The 20,629-nt window shown below is 36.9% G+C and overlaps 1 protein-coding gene across 6 annotated transcripts in view; it reads right to left on the minus strand.

The window, feature by feature from the left end:
• The window catches only part of LOC307157330 (uncharacterized protein), a 599,307-nt gene that overhangs the window by 114,102 nt on the left and 464,576 nt on the right, over positions 1 to 20,629 (minus strand). For 5 of the 6 annotated variants that reach the window (XM_079869207.1, XM_079869206.1, XM_079869203.1 and 2 more), the window contains exon 3: positions 16,461 to 19,868. In XM_079869207.1, the coding sequence (XP_079725333.1) occupies positions 18,058 to 19,868 (1,811 nt within the window). In that variant the 3' untranslated portion in view covers positions 16,461 to 18,057. Of the gene's footprint in view, positions 19,869 to 20,629 lie in introns of those variants that run through there. The other variant, XM_079869204.1, reaches the window with a different exon arrangement.

A 20,629-nucleotide genomic window follows, 5' to 3' on the forward strand; every position in this document is an offset into this window, starting at 1 on the left:
TTACAGAGTTCAGTGTCCCGACTGACCTCTACCAGGGTAGTGTTGATGATTTAATCAACCAGCTGCCAGTCCACATCAAAATTGTACATAGTAATAAACGTGTGATTTCAATTAATTTCAATTAATAGAATCATTTTGTATTATAAGTTTGTGTAGTTTATAAATTTTTTGTTTAATTAGTTAAATCAGTTTTCATTAAATATTAGTAGTTCAGTTAGTTTATTGATAAGTTAGTTTAGTATTAATAAGTTAGTAATAAGTTAGTTTAGTGGTTATTTTAAAGTGTTTTTGTTTTTATCGTGTTTGTTTCATTTTTTACTTTTGTAACTGTTTGTTTTGTAACATTTTACATTTTATAAAATATTTTGTTTTCAAAAAGTTTGTGTGATATTTTTATATATATCAAAAAAAAAAAACATATGCTTTTAAAAATTACCTCATTAATTAGTCATGTCCAACAGTGGAGCACATGCTAGCTTTAGCACCAACATCCTCAGCCTTTCACAAAAGAGGAAACAAAAGCCCTTGTTTATGTTCTGTATATTTTTCATAATCAACATTCATAAATATCCTCTGTATTTTATTTTTCTCTTACCCTCAAGATGGCAACAAAACATTAACACTGTGTTAACATACTGTAATGTCCTTCGCTGTGACTAATTTTCCAGATACAGTATAGATACACAAATATAAAGCTTAACACAATAGCTGAGATTATATATACAGTCATGCATTCAATGGCACATAATGTCGTTTGTCAATTTTTTGGTTAAAATCGACATTTCTTAAAAGATCAATAATGACTGAATTTTCAGACATGGGTGTTACATTACTGAACGAATCAATCAGCTTTTTGAATCAATTGGTTAATGATTGAATCAATGACTTGCTGCTTTGTTAATGAATAAATAAGCTGTTTGAATGAATCTGTTGAATCTCAATAACTCACTCAATAAAAGTGACTTGCTGCCACCTAGTGGCAGTTTTAATTTCACATTTAAAATATAGTTTTTAATTATATATATATATATAAAAAAAATTCAACGTTATTTTTAAAACAAAGCGTTATTAATGAATTATTAATTAATTAATTAATCATATTACCGGCACTTTTCCACGAGCGAATTGACAGTATCCAGTCGGAGTGTGAGTCTGACTGATTGACTGACTGAGGTGAGCAGCACTGGTCGTAAATGCGGCAAAAACTCCTGCGAATCCGCAATCTAAACTCATCTGATTGGGCATTGCATCATTAGATCAACAGAGTCGTGTGTGATTGGTTGTAATGCTCAACGCTGGAAAAAAAAGTATACTCAACGCTGGAAAAAAAAGTATAATGAAATCTTGCGTGAGCATCTATAAAGGTTACTGTAATGGCGCAACACTTTTAATTTATTTTCACATTTCACTTCAAAAGTGACAATCGTAATGATATTTTGCAGTTTTACCATTTTTGTTTAATTAGATTCAAGTACAACTATTTTTTTTTATATAATAGCTGTTGGCAGCAATAAAACAAACAAACAATACATATAAATAAATAGTACTAGTAGTAGTAAGGGTAAGAATATTATAGGCAGTTATAAAAAATAACCATTACTCACCATTTCAAAATGATACATTTATGCAAACATCCAAGACATTTCAACATTCAAGGGGTATGAGTATACTGTATGTTGACTCAACAACTACAACTGTTAACTGACAATAAACTCAGGTTCCATCACGTTCAACATAGCCGCTCTTCCTCTCATAGGACGCCAGACTGAACTCACAAAAAAATAACGCTCTAACCCATAAAGGGTGCTCTTCGCACATGCCCAGTAAAAGAAAACATAACTTAACACTGTATACACTTTTACCATATATATAAATAATCTGTCAATCCAGTTTGTAAACCCAAACCCATTTTTTGCCCTTTTGAAAACACTATTTACATCCATACTCTCCATTACATTGCTTGACATTCTCAGCACTGAATCACAAATGCAAAGCAAACAGTAAACATGGATTGAACATTGAACATGATTTTTATCCTTTCCACTGGCAAGGAAACCCTTGGTTTTCAAGACTTTACAATGTTTTAACAAATGATTGCAGAAACTAGTTCATTTCTGTCTTTTTTCTTGGCCCAAACCACAAACTGCCAAGAATAACATGCTTTGCCCCCAGATTAGGGAGGAGCTTGTTGATTGTGACTTGATGTGGCTAGATGTGAAAAGATTTGAAAATTGAAACACATTCAACATTCCATGACACTGGAATATTCGTCAATTTTAGGTCATTTAGTGCACCCGAAAGATTTGTAAATAGTGCCACCAAATATGTTTTCAACATTTTGTGAGTTGCACTTTGTCCTTTATCATTTGTAATCTGGTCTTAAAAACTGTCACAGTGAAAGGATTTCATGACCTTGTATAAATTATTTGGAACACCATTGGTTGAATCAGGACAGTGGAGATTGATAAGATCTAACAAGTCACTCAAAGCCACTTTGGGTGTTTGGATGTCTGAGGCTGGCAAGTATGCACAGTATTAGGGATTCTTCATTAGTGTTTTTGGCATTTGAATATATTTTTTTCTCACTGATACAACACTCCTCTTTCGCATGTGCTTCCCTCACAAACGGCACTGTGGTTTCTGCAATCCAAGTATTGCACTAATTGAGACATAAGAAGTGTGTGCTTTAAAAGAAGTATGAGACTAGATAGACTACATACAATTATTAAACTGTATTCTCACATGAGTATCTGGAAAGTTCTTCAAATTTTTCTGAAATCAATACCCTCCTCGTCAGCAGAAAAGCTTTCCTGTCAGAAATGGTGCATTTATTCCACATTAAAACAAAATCCATGAACATAGGGCTGTAGCTATCGATTATTTTAGTAACCAAGTATTCTACTGATTATTCCATCGATTAATCGAGTAATTGGATTTAAAAAATTGTAATAAAAAGTGACTAACAGCCTTTTAAATAACTTAAAATACAGATAGGTAACACTTAACAATATGGTTCATTAGTTAACATTATGTGGCGTTATGAGGCGAGCTACGGTTGAGGGCACGCTCTCAAATACAGAGCTATAATGAATTAATAATAATAATTAATAATAATAATGAATCACGACAATGCCACCCCATAATTATCCCAGCTGGGGAAATACCCCCCAAAAAAGGGCACACAAGTTCGTTTCTCCCTCCCACAATCACAAGACACTAAGATGTGAATACGTACAGAAAAATATAATTCTTTATTTAATGGTCATAAATAATTTAAAAGGCTACTAGAGTCAGTAAAACAACAGGGCTGGATGACAAGGCCACTAGTTTGTATATGAGCATGAAGTTCAATCAGTAAACAGACATGTAGACTTTTGTGACGGAGCTGGGGTGCACCATTAGCTGGGCAGGCTGAGCAGTAGGCCTCGAATCAGCCCACAAGGAGTACACCGTGCCCAAAACTTCCAAAGCACACACACACTCGTGAAATCCACTACAAGAAAACCTCTACCGCACACTTCAAAGGAGAATTGCTGTTCACCATGCACAGGATGGCTAGCCTGCCCGCTTTTGGGTCACCCCTGCTCCTGTGAAAGAAAAAGAAAACCAATTAACAAAAGAATATAAATGCAGCCTATAAACAAACAGCATTAATTGTTAATATTGCCAACAATAGGCAATTAACGCCAAACAAACGCACAGCAACAACGTACCGTTGCTACCGACAGTAACGGCGAAGAACACAACAACAAATGAAAACACAAATGAAAACGAAACACATGAAAGCAAAACTAGAAACAAAACTTCTAGAAGCAAAACAAATAGGAACAAAACAAATAGAAACAAAAATAATAGCAGCGTCAAGGCTAAACAGCGGCGCGATCAAGCCGCCTCTTTAACGGCCGATCAGCAGGACTTCCGTTCAAATATCCGGCAGACCATTCCCTCATCCCATTTACGCGCAGTAAAGTAGAAGTCATTCACAGCACGCCGTGTTATACGTGCGATCGAATCTCTTTTATAAACTGGAACTACAGCAGCAATGTAGAGGAAAAACCCTCGAGCAGTACGATCTGTACCTCCACACAGACACCTGCTACGCGGAAAAGTCAGCTTACACACAGGGCAAGCGAGCACCAGCAACCATGACACCCAGATGAACGCAAGGATGACGCCATATCCTACCACTCTGGAAATGCCCTTTATATAGTCCAAATAAAATAATCATGGGGCGGAGTCATGCTTAAAGGAGCACTTCACCACACTTAGTTAACATACAAAGAATGAACAATACTTCTACAGCATTTATTAATCTTAGTTAGTATTAATTTCAACATTTACTAATACATTATTAAAATCAAATGTTATATTTGTCAACATTACTGTGAACTAACATGAACAAACAATGAAACTAACATTAACAAAGATTAATAAATACAGTTACAAATGTATTGTTCATTGTTAGTTGGTTAATACATTAACTAATGCTAATGAACCTTGTTGTAAAGTGTTACCTAAATACATAACAAGCAATAATTATTTGTTCAAATAAAGTATCAAAGTAATCATATGGGTTTTATTGAACAACGCTGTTAAAGTACACCATGTATCAATAAGGCAAGGCAAGGCAAGGCAAGTTTATTTATATAGCACATTTCATACACAATGGTAATTCAAAGTGCTTTACATACTATTAAAATATACAAAACAGTTTAAAATAAAGAAACGAGAAAGAACTAAAAATAATTAAAACAGTTTAGAATAAAGAACAGTTTAAAATAAAGAAACAAGAAAGAACTAAAAATAATTAAAACAGTTTAGAATAAAGACTAAAATAAGACACAGGATAAACAGTCGGACAAACAGTGACACAGTGCTCATTCATTAAATGCAAAGTTAAACAGATGTGTTTTGAGTCTGGATTTGAATGTGACTAATGTAGGAGCACATCTGATCTCCTCTGGAAGCTGGTTCCAGCTGCGGCTGGCATAATAGCTAAAAGCAGACTCTCCTTGCTTAGAGTGAACTCTTGGAACTTCTAGCTGATGTGATCCTAATGATCTGAGTAATCTGTTGGGTTTGTATTCAGTAAGCATATCTGCAATGTATTGAGGTCCTAGGCCATTAAATGATTTATATACTAGTAATAATACTTTAAAATCAATCCTATAAGTAACTGGCAGCCAGTGTAATGACCTGAGTACTGGTGTGATGTGTTCATATTTTCTAGTTCTGCTCAGAATCCTGGCGGCAGCGTTCTGTATGAGCTGCAACTGTCTTATGGTCTTTTTGGGAAGGCCAGTGAGGAGTCCATTACAATAATCCACCCTGCTGGTGATGAAAGCATGAACAAGTTTCTCTAAGTCTTGTCTGGAAACAAAGCATCTAATTCTTGCAATATTTTTCAGATGATAGTATGCTGATTTAGTTATTGCTTTGACATGACTATTGAAACTAAGGTCTGACTCTAAAGACACACCAAGATTCTTGACCTGATTTTTAGTTGTTTGACCTTTAGAGTGAAGGTATGCGTTCACCTTGAGAACTTCATCTTTGTTTCCAAACACAATGATTTCAGTTTTGTCTTTGTTTAACTGTAGAAAGTTTTGGCACATCCAGCTGTTGACTTCATCAATGCATTGAAGCAGAGGGTTAATGGGGCTGTAATCATTAGGTGATAGGGCTAAGTAGATCTGTGTGTCGTCTGCATAGCTGTGGTAAGAGATTTGGTTCTTTCTCATTATTTGGCTCATTGGGAGCATGTACAGGTTGAACAGGAGTGGCGCAAGAATTGAGCCTTGAGGGACTCCGCATGTCATGGATGTCCACTCAGACTTATGGTCACCTATACTCACATAATAACCTCTCCCATCTAAGTATGACCTGAACCATTTTAGAACTGTCCCAGAAAGCCCCACCCAGTTTTCCAGCCTGTCAAGAAGTATGTTATGATCGACAGTGTCAAATGCAGCACTGAGGTCGAGTAGAACCAGCACTGATAATTTGCCTGAATCAGTATTTAAGCGAATATCGTTTATTATCTTAATGAGCGCCGTCTCTGTGCTGTGATGCGATCGGAAGCCAGATTGAAAATTATCAAAGTATCCATTTGAGTTTAAGAATTTGTTCAGCTGGTTGAAGACAACTTTTTCAATGATTTTGCCTGTGAAAGGAAGATTTGAGATCGGTCTATAGTTGCTTAATATAGTCTTATCCAGATTGCTCTTTTTCAGGAGGGGTTTGACAACAGCAGTTTTAAGGGAGTTTGGAAAACTTCCATAGAAAAGTGAGGCATTTACCACTTCTAGGAGATCTGCTTCTAAACAGTCTAACACACTTTTAAAAAAAGATGTGGGAAGTGTGTCAAGGGCGCAGGTTGATGTTTTAAGGTGCTGAACGGTTTCTTTCAGAATTTTGCCATCAATTTCTTCAAAATCAGACATAGTAACTACTTTCTCAGGTTGTAGTCTGATCTGACTGACCCCAGCGCAACTCAAGGATGTGTTGATCACCTTTCTGATATTATTGATTTTCTCAGAGAAAAAGGTAGCAAACTCACTACACTTGCTTTCGGAGAGCATTTCACTGGGAATCTGGCTTGGGGGATTTGTTAGTCTGTCGACAGTAGCGAAGAGATTTCGAGTATTATTTAGGTTTCTGTTTATGATATTGGAGAAGAAAGTCTGTCTAGCTTTGCCTAGTTCCATATTGAAAGCACGAATGGTGTCTCTATAGATGTTATAGTGGATTACAAGTTTTGTCTTTCGCCACATGCGCTCTGATTTTCTGCATTGTCTTTTCATAATTTGCACTGCTGTTGAGTTTCTCCAAGGTGCTTTTTGTTTACCATTCTTCCTGACTTTCACAGGAGCAATATCATCAATTACATTTTTAACCTTCGAGTTAAAAGAATCAAGGAGAGAATCAACCGAGTCAGCAGATATGCTCGGTCTTAGGGATCGTTTATAATAAATGATATAAACTAATAAACATAACTTAGGTTATGTACATTAGGAAAAAAAATGCCTGCAGAGAGCGCCAATGGCTTGGTTAGACTAAAGGCCTGTTCACACTGGGCGAAATTTGCCGACGTTTAACGCCTCGTGACTAAACAAAGGGCGCCAATGTGAGAGTGCACACCGACACGAAAAACGCCACGCGTAAAAGCGTCACTTTTTAAAAAACGCCTCGGGTTCGTTTTTTTGGTTTGACGCTCCGCTTCAAAAACTATCCGACCAATGAGATTGGCGCTTTTGCTCACGTGTCTGGAGCTTCTGAAGTTACAGTAAAACACAACTTGGGGGCGCTCAAACACAAAACGGTCTTGCCGAGCACACATACGTAACGGCGAAGAAGATATACACCAAGTAGCGTCTACACTGCCGGGAAGAAATAAGACGAGGAAGATGCAAGGCAAGATGAATGTAGAGCTGCTGGTCTCGTTGATGTCGGAACATAAAGAACTATATGAAAAGAACTGTTCTGTTTTACATTAAGCGCCACCTAATGTCAGGGAATGAATTTGCCGATATTCGTCCCGGTGTGTACGGCCCTTAAGGCATGATCAAATCCTTGTTTAATATTGGCCAAACAAAATTGAATTCAAATGTCAACTTAATCTTTAATATTTGGTCTCTTCTGTACGGTAGAGATGCAACAGCTGCTGTAATTTTTTTAACAATGTTTTTGCACATCAAAACATGCAAACTCAGTGCAAGGGTTAAACTTTTATTTTGAAATCGCAATGAACAACAAATCGAATTTCAGAGAGATGTTTATGTATTATTCTCCTGTGTTGATGTTTTACAAATGAGTTGCGTTACGAATCTTGTGAAACAGCGCAAACTCCATGCAGATGAATGTTATAAGCCACAAAAACTCACAGCACGCAAACCCGAGACTCTGACACGCATATAAATGATGACAGTGATCTGAAACACGCGTCCGAGGTTTTGCGTTCCCAAAGTACTTTATCGGAAACCTAAACAAACAAACAGCACGGAGACTGAGTATGTGTGGAGCAGTGTTTACTATGAGCGGAGCTGAGTTACTTTTAACAATCTAAATAATTAAAGCGTTGTGCTTCTCTGTAAAAAACAAAACAAAAAACAGCGCATATATTTTCTGTGATTTTTTTTGCGCATATCACAGCCTTTGCGATTTCATGATAGCACTAGTGTGCTCTAGTGCTCTTGTATTTTATGATTGTAAATTGTTTTAAATAGATTGCGTAGCCTTAGAAAACGGTGTAGTAATGGGTTCATGGATTCACGTCTGTATATGCGCCACTTCCGGTATTTAAATAAAAGATCTCTAATTTTATGTAATTTTCACTTTTTAAATTTTATATTAGCTGAAAAAGGAACATCTGCACGTGACAATTAATATGCACAATTTTAAGAAGAGTAACTTTTGAAAAACAAAACTGTATTCTCACATGAGCATATCAGGAGAGTTCTTGTTAGATTTTCTGACATTGTCACCACTATCATCATAGAAAAATATTTTCTTGTAAGTATGAAATAATAAACATACAAGGGCATGTTAGACATGGCTTCTTGACAGCAACTGGGCATGAATTTATAACTGAAAATGATTTTAGGCCAACATAAAAATCTGGATTACTTAAATTATATCTAGAATAAGCCATGACTTCAGTCACAGTAAGATGTTTACATGACACAAGCAAAACTCTTCACTTTCCATTTACATGCAATTTTCACCATTCTGATAATTCACAAAGAATGTCTTATAAATTGTGAAAATGCACTGTTTGTGAAGTTATTTCCCCTTAACTCCGGCATATAATTGTTCCCTTGATAGAAATCCTGCAGGTATTGAGCTGCATATTGAAAATGAGCTGAAAGTCCTGTAGAAAATCTGCAGGGTTTTTTGTAAGAGTGATCACTCCAAAAAATGAAGCTTTTTTTTTTTTTAGTTTTACGCATTTCAATTCCATCAAGTTTAATAATTGAATTTGAATATATATATATATATATATATATATATATAAATATATATAATATAAATGTCTCGGTGGGTGGAGGGGGGACACATAGAAACTAAGGGGGCATAAATCAGATCTGATGCCCCATTTTGGGGCCAACAAAATCTAAAAGCTGTTGAATTTGCTGCCGTGCAGGAGATTTTTATTTTTTAATTGCTTCTTCTAACATAGTAGCTGTCACCATTATGTTCTGTTCATAGACTTTCAGTTTGTTTTCATTCCTCACTTCTGTTTCCCTGTCTGTTTCCCACCACTAATCTGTTACCATGGACACTGATCACTTCCTCACAGCTGCCTGTCGTTTGTGTTAATCATCACTGTGTATTCAAGTTCCTGCCTGTATTCTGTTCATTGTCTGGTATTGTTCGTGTTTCACACGCTGTCTCACCTGTTCCTGTGTTTCTATTATTAAAGAAAGTGTTTGAACTACTTTCATCTCCGTCTTTCATGCTATGAGCTGTGACAGTAGCCAGGGGACTAAAGTTTTTACGTATGAAACAGAGCACATACACTAGATGGCTCCGCGGAAGGTGCCATCTTTGATTTAGCAAAACTATTTGCTCTATCTCTGCCATACTTTGCCTTTAAATAGACTCCTAAGCCTTTACTGCCTACTGGTTTGCCAGCTGATGAAGTATGTACTTACAGTACAAATACGGTTCAATGAGTGGTTGTGCAGTGAGTGCTTGTGTGTTTGTCCCCGAGTTACAGGCTGATTGCTGGGGGGCGTGGCTTTACACCTGAACCAGATCATGGTACTTTAAAAGACACTGGGTCAAACAGAGAGTGAGACGATGGCTCGCTGGTGTTGTTGCGGCTCTGGAGGCTTCCGGAGAGCTGACGGGACGTGTGGGTTATGGGAGAGCACAACCGCTTCGGAGATCTGATGTGATATACTCTCCCCTGATGACGATATTTTGATCAGTCATTTTTCGAAGAACAGTATACGGACCAGTAAACTGTGCGCAAAAAGGAGAGCCAGATGAAGGTAATAAAACCAACACCTGATCACCCGGTATAAAAACACGGCATTCTGTATGTTTGTCAAAGTGTTCCTTCATCCTATCTTATGCTCAGACAAGATTTTTCTGAGCACTCATTCCAGCTCAAAATAAACGTCTACGGAAACCATCTACATATTCCAACAAATTTTGAGGAGGATCCTTTTCACCCAATCCCTCCCTCAAAACAGAAAGAGGACCACGTACACTGTGACCAAACACAAGATCATTCGGGCTAAAACCCAAACTCTCTTGTTGTACCTCTCTAGCTGCAAGTAACAACCAGGGCAAACCCTCCTCCCAGTCGCGGTTCAACTCCACACAGTAAGCACGTAATAATGCTTTCAATGTTTGGTGAAACCGTTCGAGAGCACCTTGACTTTGGGCTTGATATGGGCTTGATTGATTGTGCTTGACCTTAATCACTCTCAAAATCTCAGCAAACATACGTGAAGTGAAATTAGACCCTTTATCGCTCTGAATAATCTTCGGTTTCCCAAAAATAGAGATGAATTGGGTTAAAGCTTTCACAACTGCTTTAGTAGTAATTCTTCTGATCGGATAAGCTGCCGGGTATCGAGTTGCCTGACACATCACAGTCAGCAAATATACATTTCCTGATTTTGATTTAGGTAATGGACCCACGCAGTCAATTATTAGATGCTCAAAAGGTTTACTTGTAACCACAATAGGACACAGAGGCACTGGTCTCAAAGATTGATTCGGTTTCCCTGTTAACTGACAGGTATGGCACGTTTTAATAAAGGCCAAAATATCCTTTTTCAAACATGGCCAATAAAACTGTCTCAAAACTCTGTTATACGTTTTATTTACTCCGAAATGACCAGCAACTTCACCATGTGAAATTCGCATTACCACCTCTCGAAATTGTTTTGGCACCACTACTTGAATTACAGATTCCTCCATCAAACCTTTCTTACAGGGGATAAATTTCCTTAAGAGTATCTCATCCTGGATAAAATATCCACTGGCAGCACTTCTTAACTCCTGTGATGGAATGACATTCTCAAACAGTTGTTGTAACCCAGGATCATTCTGTTGTGCAGTCATCAACGCCCTATGAGTAATAGGAAAAAGAGTTGACAAACCAGGCACAACACAGTTAAACACTTCTTTTTCTTCACAAGATGCCTCACGACTCCTCGAACGAGTTACTGCACACGTTACAAATACCTCAGGGAAATCTTGCATTAGTACATCAGACTTTTCAATCAATGGTGTGGACACTACCACAGGTGGTGGAATTACCTCTCGCCACACCCTATCTCCAGCTAAATTATTCCCCAGTATTACCATGACACCATCCACTGGCAATGATGGACGCACTCCCAGGGTTACTTCTCCACAGACCAACTCCGAAGTCAAGTTTATCCTGTGCAAAGGGACTGAAAGAGTTTGTAATCCAATTCCCCTGATTAAAACGTTCTTCCCTTCACTTGATGCATCAGAAAAAGGCAGGACCGATTCAAGAATAAAAGATTCTGAAGCTCCGGTATCTCTCAAAATCTTAACTTGAACTTTTTTATCAGAATTAATCAAAGAAACAAAACCCTCCGTAATGAATGGTGCAAAGTGTTTTGTGCTGTCACTCTTTGACTCAGACACTGCATTCCCTACTTGCATAGAAGCACAACCCGCAAAATCATTAATTGCTGTAGTTTCCTTCATCAATACAGGACTAACATTTGCCTTCGTCTTATTCTTTGGACTAAATTTCAACTTTGAGGCCAAAATAGGACACTTATTTTTCCAATGACCAACATTGAAACAGTAATTGCATACTAAGTCTCGGTCACTTTTTTCTCCTTTTTTCTCAAAATTTGAAACATACGTTTGTTCAACTCTCTTTGATGCCACCCTGTTTTCACCAAAGTTACCATACTGACGCCCTGGTCGATCCTCTTGGTACACATTTTTATGGGTCAATATGTAATCATCTGCCAAGATTGCAGCTTCACTCGCGTCATTTGGCTTCATTTCGTTTATATATGTAGCAATATAGTCAGGTACAATGTTCTTAAATTGTTCTAAAATAACCAAGTTATGCAACTTCTCGAAATTATCAACATCGGAAGCAATACACCAACGATCAAAATGTGAAACAAGTTCTCTTACCACCTCAGAATGTGTTTGGCGGTCACCTTTTCTCCAATTCCTAAAACGCTGGCGGTATGCCTCAGGAACTACTTGAGATAATTAATTAAAAAGCTAACAACCATCAGTGTAATTATTCTTTGCATGAACAAAATTAATTTAGCCTAATTGAACACTGGTTTTATTACAACTTCAGAATTATATTCATATAGACTGAGATGTAAAGAGGCTTTATGCAGTGGTGGCCATTAGCGGAGTGACACTGTCAACAGTGAATAAGGTATAGCTAAGAGTGGTCCAGACCAACCTTTCAAACGAATGTCTTACATAAGGTATACTTAACTAAGAACATTTCAGGAATCACGTATTAACATTAAGGTACAACTTAAGGTATAGTTTAAGAAATCCAGCCCTGTAGTGAAGCCAGTCTTAACTATGCATAGATTATTGGATAAAAAGAGATGGCAGACTGTAGTCCAGAAATAGGCCATAATCATATTCATCCAAAACTTGTGGGAAAAAATAGGGAGTTAATGAAATAAAATGTAAGTTCAATAATAAATTCCAGTTGTTTGTTTTGTTGTTAGAGGATGTACTGGATAAAGATCATAAACTTAAGTTAATTCTTGTAAAATTTACTTGATTCAACTGTTATCTGAGCATTTGCCCTGAAAATGTTATCATATTCAAACATATTGATTAATGTGTAATGTGTATTTTGTGCATAGTTTACCATCTAACCTATATAAATATGCCTTTGTTGTCACATGCCTGTCCTGTCTTGTGTAGCACATGTGGTGTTTGTGTTCCTGTCTCTGTTTTGACCCCACCCTCCTTGTTATCTCATTATTGGTTTCATTTGTCCCACCTGTTGTTCCCTCATTACCTGCCTGATTTGTCCCTTTTATAAGTTCCTTTGTGTTTGCAGTCAGTTATATATATATATATATATATATATATATATATATATATATATAATTTATTTATATTTTTTTCATGATATAATTATGCAATCTGCTAATTGTGAGCCTACATGAGTGAATTGGTGATTCAATCATTATCAGGCTGACATGCCACCAACTACTGGCGTTTTTTATATATTGAAAGAAGTGTTTCATGTTGTCACTTCACATTTAATAGCCTCTTAGAATAAAATTGCTATGTAAATTCACAGTGCCTCATTTGAGCTGCATTAAACAGTGTGTAATGTACATCTAAATGCAGGGTCAGATGCTGCTTCTGTGCCACCTGTACTGCAGAGCTGGGTGTTTGTTCATACAGATTTCATCAGACAGCCTAAAGCCATTTTTGTCTCTTCAGCGAAGCTCTCTGCAATAAATCTGTGGTGATATACAACACGCTTTAAGAAAAGTTTATTTTCATCACACTGTAAAGTGATCTAGAGGAAAAGCAATTGAAAAGTTCAAATTCCAAAGATTTTACATATAAACTGGGTCAGCAAACTGTTAATTACAGTTAGTACCATGGGAAGTAGGGGTGCTGAGCATGACCCCTGGCGTAGAGCCCAGGAAAAAATATGGTAGAGGATAAAAGGATGTACAAATAGTGTCAGACATCTTTTTTGGAAGCTAAACTAACAGGCTCTTGTTCTGTGGAGAAAGCTGAGTAGTAGGGGTTACCATCCTCTTTTTCCCGGACATGTCCGACCGTTGAGATCGTCCAAAATGTCCGGGATTCGGCTTTTGCTTTCTGCGGTCACCATTCATTGTTTACATGCACACCTTTTGTTTCAATCTAACTGAATTTATTTACATTTATATTTATTTATTTATATATATATATATATATTTATATTTATTTGCAGTGTTTTCATGAACGCTAAACAAGTGATCGGTTGATGTGCGTTTTAGCATTGCTAAGAAAATTCCCGCTCCTTTTTGAGAGATAGCATACGATACCGGTGCGTCTCACAGGTGTCGCTCATCAGTAATCATGCCACCGGCCTCGCACCGTTCTCTATGTCCTGCTTGCCACAGTAAACATAATTGAATGGCGACTGTAGAACGCAAAAGCCGAACATTTTGGGCGATCTCGAAATCCCGGGCAGACTCATCATGGAGACTCACGATAAAACTGCATCTTTTAAGTTTCAAGTCAACTAGTAGCCTAGCCTAGTTGTTTAACTATGCTCCCTTACCGGAAGGCGTGGCTTGGGAGTGGCCTCGTAGGCCAGCGAAGCAAGTGCATTCTGGGAGTTGTTGTTTTTCATCCACATGAGCCAAAAATACTTTTTCTGGCTTTTATCAGTCTAGAAGGCTTCAAATTCAAAAATAATTTCACATTTCTACAACATAAATGACCCATTTTAAATACACATTCATCTTTCCAGCGTTGAAATATCCTTTTAACAAGATAATTAATGACACATAGCTGAACCAAATTAACTAATTAAGTCGATAACCATGGAAACAAAGGAGTGGTGGGAAACTGAACAAATGCAAACAATGTCCAAACACAAACTGGGAATGTAACGTACATTCCATCTTGTGTTGGAATATTATATAACTTTGTTCTAGTTTAATATGAGCATCTGTACCTTTGTAAGGACCACCCATTGGCCCAGTGACGGAATCCAACGGCCTGGCGAAGGTTTAAAGCGTGTATGTCTTTTCAGCGATCCAGTGAAGTTCACTTAATTTATTGGAATTTAGTTTTAGTATTACTTCAGCTCTACGCTTAATCTGACTCCAATTTCAAATGATAATCAAATTTAGATCGTATTTCTGATTAGAAAATAATCATAAATATTGATTATGAATTAATTTAGATCTTTGATTATTCTGATTATCCCATACTTTCAATTATTCGTTCATTACGGACCTAGTGTCGCTTTGAGACGTCACGTCGCGACTGCGCGCTCACGATCACAAACTAGCCAGTCCTGAAATAGTCAGAGGGTGCAGTGCAAGTATTTTACCCTATGCAGCCGCTCACTGCAGACCCATAGGTGTAATTTTTTATAATATTTGCAGCGTACAACATGCTAAGTCAGGAGATAGTCAGAAATCAGAAGGTTTTCCTAAGATGTGCCCCATGGTCCACTCAAAGTGCCTTCAGTTTGATCTATCCTGGACAAAGATTTGCGGAAACACCAGACTACACATTAATCTACTAAAATGAATGATTTCTAAAACTTCAGAATAAATCAAGATGTAACATTTATTTGTCAGGTAAAAATGTATCATGCCAATTACAGAAGTAAATGATTAAAAGCCAATTCAGAAAATACATAACATCATTTACTCAAAGATGACTCTAAAAGTAAGTAATGTTTTCCTGACAAAGACACAGTAATGTGTCAGGGCTTTCCAACAGGAAAGCACTGAAACATCACTATGGGGGATGATCCTGGTAAAGAGTCCCAAAGTGTGTTCTATTCCCTCGCCTTAAATACCAGACCAGAACAAAAGGGGTTAAACAAATGTTGTTTAGAGTTGGTTGGGCCAATCCATGTACCCCAGGGGGGTAGCACCTGGTTTCTTGAGATATCGTAAAGAGATATCAGCCAGAGAGGAGATACAGGATTCTCCTAAGTTCTCAATCTTTTTCATTAAACCAATAACTGCAATGAAATTAAGACCATTTTACCAATCGCACTGAGACCCTTAAAATGATACCAAACATGAAAAGGAAAAAACAACACATTCACAAGATACACCATATGCGATATATAGACATTCTTAATTTAACTTTCAGTGACTTGAGGAGGGAGAAGAGGAGGGAGAGGGGGGATGAGTTGAAGTCAAACAAAGGGACAAGTAGATAAGTTTGGGCAGGACAGGGTTCTGTGCTCTGTCTTTGCTGTCCAGGGGGCATTTTATGGCATTACTGCAGGGTGAGTTTTGTTTTAGCAGGAAAATCAGTTCTTACACCCTATTATGTACTGAAAATATAATCCTAAAAGAGTATGAAACAAAATTTCAACTCACATTGTCAATTTTATTACTAAATTCAAACAATAAATGTATTTTTGTGGCTCTTTAATTTGTGGTGACATCCTGCCATATCTTCCTCTTTATTACTAGTTAAAGCACCAAATTCTAGCTTGACATATTTAACATCTGTTTACTGTAAATACATAAAAATATTTGCGGCACACATGAGACAATCTGTTAGAGTTTTCTTTAAGTGAAACTCTTACTGAAAGTTTTGATATACTTCAATAGAAATAAAAAAACAAACTGGTGTGATGTGTGATAGGTTGGTGTTCCAAATTCTTTGACAAGAGCTTCTTTATAATAGAACTTTAAGTTGTAATTTTAATTGAAGGTGAAACTCACTGTTTTTTTCGGGGTTTTTTTTTCTTTTTTCGTTTAATACTATAAAGCTACTTTCTTTAAGGAAATCAATTGTATAAATTGCTATATAAATATGCGAAACATGACTTGACTGCAGAGCTGAATTGCAGAACTGGTGCAAAAATCCACATCGCTATGATCAGATGCTTCCACAAATGCTGATGTTTCATTGGGTTTACTTTGTTATTGAAAGGAAATTGTATTACACATATTTACATATTCATCTAAATGCCACTTTGGATGTTTGCCAAGTCCGCTGCTGAGGTATTTTTCACTTTTTTAACCCTTAACGCTCTGGGGTCTAAGGTGTTTTTGGGGTCCTTGAGATGTTTTGACATGCCCTGACATTTGTGATTTCAGTTGCTTATAAACATATTAATGGAAAAGGTGTAATTACACTCTATTTAGCACAAACAGGGCTACCATAATATGTGAGCAACGTGTATGTACATGTTTGTATTTTTAAAAGAATAATGTTTATGCATGGTTATTGAAACAAAATACAAATTAAAGTTTCTGAAATAAGGCCACAAAACACATACTAAATATGTGTCCACAAGACTTTTGAATAATGGATGTTGTCGCCTAGAGTTTTCGCTTCAAAATGATCTGAAAATCATCCTCATAAAACAATACATTGATTTAAACTTTGTAAGACACGTTTTGTTTGGAAAGGCAATATGTGAATGATCATGAATAATGCTCTGATTCACACCTGAGAAGACAATGACCCGCATAATGAGCTGCATAATGAGCCTTTCAGTCAGGTGTGTCACTGAGAGGGTACCACAAGAAAGAATGTGAGGACTTATTTTGTATGCATGCAAATGATATAATATTAAAAGTAAGCATTTCTAGTATGCAGTTAATTCTCATACTGTATTTTCAGAAAGTTTTGGAATATACCCTCTCCCCAAATGTGTCACTAATAAAAAACAATAATAAATAATTTAATGAGAAGGCTTATATTGACCCATTAAGATGTTGCTTACATCTATATAAAATATATTTTTGCTATTTTATTTTCACATGTAAATCAATTACAATTTTAACAATATTTCAAGTGTAATCTTTCTTTGTAAAAAGTATACATTTTATCATATGTATTTCAAAGTTAAGGATTCATTAGTTTGAATATTGGAACAAACACTATAATAACATCTTAGTTGATAATACAGTATACCTACATTATTTTTGACAAAACATCACATATATATTTAACATATGAGGAGAAATTGGCGTATACACAAAAAAATAGACACTTAACAGCATTGAATGATGTATAACACTTATGTAAGATCAAAATCAACAGAGTATTTTGAGGTCCTTTTACACTGATAAGAAAAAAAGCGAGCTGATCATGCCGCCGTCATCGCCAACGCCAGGGGGTTAAGCAAAGAACACAAAATAACTCTGCCTGAGTATATTGGAAACACTTATGAGAACCTCACGTTTGCTTTGTTTACGCAAGTCTTTCCACAGTGATGGAACATGAAATCTTTTTACATTATTTATTGATTTAGATGAGTTATTACATGAATCCTAAAATGATTCATGTCTGTAAAACTCATTCCACACTGAAGACATATAAAACCGTTCTCTCATACATGAATACTCATGTGGTACCCAAGGGTTTCTTTATATCTGAAACTATTTCCACACTGACCACATTATACAGCTTCTCTCCAGTGTGAATGTTCATGTGCCTGTTGAGGCTTCCTTTTTGGTTGAAACTTTTTCCACATTGTTTGCAGGTGAAAGGCTTCTCTCCAGTGTGAATTCTTACGTGGTCTTTAAAGTGTCCTATTTGATTGAAACTCCTTCCACACTGAGGACAAGTGTAGGGTTTCTCTCCAGAGTGACTTCTCAAGTGATATTTAAAGTGTCCTTTCTGATTGAAACTCTTTCCACACTGAGGACAAGTGTAGGGTTTCTCTTCGGAGTGAATTCTCAAGTGGTCTTTAAATCGTCCTTTCTGAATGAAACTCCTTCCACACTGTTGGCAGGTGTAAGGTTTCACTCCAGTGTGAATTTTCATGTGCCTGTTAAGGCTTCCTTTTAGAGTGAAACTTGTTCCACACTGTTGGCAGGTGAAAAGGTTTGGTCCAGTGTGAATTCTCATGTGGGCATTAAGGTTTCCTTTTCGGTTAAAACCTTTTCCACACTGTTGGCAGGTGTAAGGTTGCTCTTCAGTGTGAATTATCATGTGGACTTCAAGGTTTCTCTGTTCAGTGAAACTCTTTCCACACCGAGTACATGTGTAAGGCTTCTCTCTATTGTGAATTCTTATATGCCTGTTAAGGATTCCTTTTTGGTTGAAACTTTTTCCACATTGTTTGCAGGTGAAAGGCTTCTCTCCAGTGTGAATTCTTATGTGGTCTTCAAAGTGTCCTATTTGATTGAAACTCCTTCCACACTGAGGACAAGTGTAGGGTTTCTCTCCAGAGTGGATTCTCAAGTGATCTTTAAAGTGTCCTTTCTGATTGAAACTCTTTCCACACTGAGGACAAGTGTAGGGCTTCTCTCCGGAGTGAATTCTCAAGTGGTCTTTAAATTGTCCTTTCTGAATGAAACTCTTTCCACACTCTTGGCAGGTGTAAGGTTTCTCTCCAGTGTGAATTTTCATGTGCCTGTTAAGGCTTCCTTTTAGAGTGAAACTTATTCCACACTGTTGGCAGGTGAAAGGCTTCTCTCCACTGTGAATTCTCATGTGGACTTCAAGATTTCCGTTTTCAGTGAAACTCTTTCCACACTGAGGACATGTGTAAGGCTTCTCTCTATTGTGAATTCTCATATGCCTGTTAAGGATTCCTTTTTGGTTGAAACTTTTTTCACATTGCTGGCAGGTGAAAGGCTTCTCTCCAGTGTGAATTCTTATGTGGTCTTCAAAGTGTCCTTTCTGTTTGAAACTCTTTCCACACTGAAGACAAATGTATGGCTTCTCAGTGTGAATGTGCCTGTAAAAGCTTTTTTTTTCAGTGAAACTTATTCCACACTGTTGGCAGGTGAAAAGGCTCAGTCCAGTGTGACTTCTCATGTGGACTTTAAGGTCTTCTTTTCGGGTGAAACTTTTGCCACACTGAGGGCATCTGTAAGGCTTCTCTCCATTGTGAACACTCATGTGCCTGTTAAGGCTTCCTTTTTGATTGAATCGGTTTCCAAACTGTTTGCAGGTTAAAGGTTTCTCTCCAGTGTGAATTCTCATATGGGCTTTAAGGTTTCCTTTTCTATTGAAACTCTTTCCACACTGTTGGCAGATGAAATTAATTCTAGTCCCGGGTTTTTGAGCCATTTTTCGAGAGGTCTTTTCAGTCTGTGAGCACCTAAAAGTTTTTTCTCCAGTAATGAAATTATGATGATTGTTATATTGATCTTTCCCTTCCATTTCATTCAGTACTTCAGTCTCCTCTTTTATTGCCATCAGGTCTAAGGCAAAGAAAAAAAAGAAAGAAAAAAAGTTAACTCCAGTTTAATAGCACAAATCGACAAACATCCAAACATTTATACATGTAAAGTATCAAAACCAACTGCAAGAGAGAGAGCACAGCAGAACAAAACAAGAGAAAACAAAATGATATAAAAATAACCAACACGTTACAATTCAATGTTGAAATATCAGAAATAAATATTTAATATTTAATTCAAAATTTTTAATGTTTAATAATGTTTATTTTCAGAGAAACAAAGAATTTCAGTCAGGATATAAGCCCCATCATCGTTGGCTAAGAAGAGGCTCGTCAAAGCTGACAAAGTGATCGAGGATGGATAATTTAAATGAACTTGATGAACCCGTGATATCATCTTCGGGGCATAAAAGGAAAATAAAAGCTGAAACACTTTTTCATGGAACCTTCACGGGTTCGTCTATGTCAGCTGAGGAGCTGATTAACGTTACAAAGATTAACCGAGTGTTGTATTATTTATCATAGCAATTACTTGGTTTGGTTTGACAGAAGATGTAATGTGAAAAAAAAAAAAATTAACATATTAACCCTCTGGGCGCCACGGTCGAGTTTACTCGACAAGATGCGGCACTGAATAAAACGGCCGATTTTGTCAAATAGGGTGTCAAATTTCGTTCAACCTCCCCTCCACTAGTTGGCAGACATGTCATACTTCATCCCCGACTCAAAAAAAGTCATGCTTCTATACAAAATCTTCGAGCTAGAGCGCATTGAATCAGTGCG

This window comes from Squalius cephalus (genome assembly GCF_949319135.1).
Source record: "Squalius cephalus genome assembly, chromosome: 4".
NCBI lineage: Eukaryota > Metazoa > Chordata > Actinopteri > Cypriniformes > Leuciscidae > Squalius > Squalius cephalus.